At 34.4% G+C, this 2,457-nt stretch overlaps 1 protein-coding gene across 1 annotated transcript in view; it reads left to right on the top strand.

The window, feature by feature from the left end:
- trpm2 (transient receptor potential cation channel, subfamily M, member 2) overlaps positions 1-2,457 on the top strand; it is a gene marked incomplete at its 5' end in the record, with an annotated part of 36,480 nt that overhangs the window by 29,003 nt on the left and 5,020 nt on the right. The window contains 3 exons of the mRNA XM_016555864.1: positions 604-736; positions 1,759-1,846; positions 1,981-2,068. Coding sequence (XP_016411350.1) covers positions 604-736; positions 1,759-1,846; positions 1,981-2,068 — 309 coding nt within the window. The remainder of the gene's footprint in view (positions 1-603; positions 737-1,758; positions 1,847-1,980; positions 2,069-2,457) is intronic.

Raw genomic sequence — 2,457 nt, 5'->3', positions numbered from 1 at the left:
GTTTACATTTTCTATAATATATATATATATATATATATATCAAATATATTGAATTGCCCAACAAACTAAAATAAATGTTCTAAAAATAAAGTTTAAGTTCTAAATTTACTTAAGCTGAAAAAAATAAAGTAAAAATATAAAAAATAATAAAAATTATTAAAATGTATAATAATAATAATTAAAATGGAAAATGTATAGTAATAATAATAATATAAAACATATTTAATAAAAAATAAGTAAAAACTGAGAATATGCTATAACAGTATATAAATAATACTAAAATAACATTGGTGTGTTAATCTTAATTTTAACAACTAATCCAATACAATCAGAATCAGAACTGCCCTTTTTTAATTATATTTGTATTTATTATTATTTATTTATTAATATTAACTGCCTGTTTTATTGTGTGACATTTACATTTATGCTTTTGGCAGATGCTTTTATCCACAGTGACATTTAATGTTTACATTTTTATCAGTTCGTGCATTTCCTGGGAATCGAACCCAAAGAACTTGCTGAAAATGCTCTATCATTTTTAATGTCTTGAAAAACTGTGTTGAGTGTCTCAAGTCCCTGGTTTAAGCGCATGATTCTTCACAGGACAGGAGCTGGAGCAGACTGAGGAAGAGGAGCTGTTGTCATGGGAGGCCTACATGAAGGACAACTATCTGGCATCGACGCGGCAGGACGAGAGCCAGAGCGTGGAGCATCGTATCCAGGACACCGCAGAAAAGTAAGAGATGAGCAACACCGAAATATAACTTCACAATGTTTGAGTACAGACTATGATCTGAATTCAGTAGGAAACGTTTAAATCTACTCTAGAATATGGGGAAAATATAGGGGGAGGGGCTTAAATAATAGTCATGAGATTACAAGTCTTACACTCATGAATATTAATTACATGACATGATGTTCCTACTTGATTTGCTGAAGTATGAAGTACACGAATCCTGCCCAGATTCTGCACATTTTTGGCTTGTTCTCACTGTAAAAAAATTCTATCTACTTCAACTTAAAAACTTAAGTTCAGTTACTGCCTTAAATGAATGGAAAAACATGTTACCATGATTTATGGATCACATCATTGTTTACAGTGATTACAGTGAAATCTTTTTCCATGGACGTTTACAATTGTTTTCTTCACACAGTGGCCAAACAAAATGAATCTCATAAAATATAATGTTAATCTCCAAAAACAAAAAGTGCAAAGAAATTCTAAATCTATGCCTAACCTTTTTGCTGAGAAAAATATTTTTTTTTACTGCTTTATTTTTCAGATGTAATACAGAACAATATAAATTAAAGCTAAATAGAAATATTTACAAAAATATATAAATAAATAAATGAAATAAAAATGACAAAAGCCCATAAAATTACTAAAACTTAAAAAAGAGAGAGAATTTATCAAAATTATATAACTTTTTTGTATACATTTTAATTCCTTTGTTTAACAGTTCTATCTGATTATTAGATAGACTTCTATCCATATTAGACAGAACTGAACGACGACAGCGAACAAGAGGGAGAATGTGAGCACTGTGTGTTCAGGCACTGCCGCTCTCAGCGCCGTCAAAATAAAAGTCCCGCCTCGAACACATCGGCCAAACAGAAAAACGTATCGGCCTATGCCGATATTTGAAAAATGCCAAATATCGGCCGATATATCGGCCTTGGCGATATATCGGTTGACCACTACTTCAGACTTTCACATGAAAGCTCATATGAAGGTGAAACATGTCTGTTTCCTCTCAGGGTTGGCGTGATGTCAGAACTCCTGGAGCGCGAGCAGGAGATGGTTTCTGCCACCGTGACAAAACGACTGGCCAAGCTTGAAGAGCAGGTGTAGTTCTGCCACAAACACTCAGAAATACCCCAGAAACAGTGTTTTACAGTCAGTTTGGTCTGTTCACTTTTTCAGGCAGCATGGCAAAGCAAATGTGAGTGTCAGCTGGTGAATCTCTTGTCTTCCGGCAGGTCTCAGAGTCCACCAAAGCTTTACGATGGATTGTGGACGCGCTGAAATCTCAGGGATGCAAATCCAAAATGCAGCCGCCTCTAATGAGTGAGTGAGCAGAGTGTTTTTAAGTCAGCTCTTATAAGATGTTTGCATCCTTCTGGATCATCAGTATAACTCATGATCTGTCTTTTTAACAGTTCATGGCACATTCACATTCCTTTCTTTTTTAAAGGGGTCATATGATGCGATTTCAAGTTTTCCTTTCTCTTTGGAGTGTTACAAGCTCTTGGTGCATAAAGAAGATCTGTACAGTTGCAAAGACTAAAGTCTCAAATCCAAAGAGATATTCTTTATAAAAGTTAAGAGTCAGCCACGCCTACCTAAAACGGCTCGTTCTAACACGCCCCCACACTGTAAACCCGAACAGTACTACTAACTTATAAAGATTAAGAACACTGCAATTAAAGTCTGTTAAATCGTTGATGCAACTTATA

Source organism: Sinocyclocheilus rhinocerous, unplaced genomic scaffold, assembly GCF_001515625.1.
Source record: "Sinocyclocheilus rhinocerous isolate Xijiao unplaced genomic scaffold, SAMN03320098_v1.1 scaffold917, whole genome shotgun sequence".
NCBI classification, from domain to species: domain Eukaryota; kingdom Metazoa; phylum Chordata; class Actinopteri; order Cypriniformes; family Cyprinidae; genus Sinocyclocheilus; species Sinocyclocheilus rhinocerous.
Note: the sequence above shows the minus strand (reverse complement) of the source record. Positions and strands in the feature narration are given on the sequence as shown.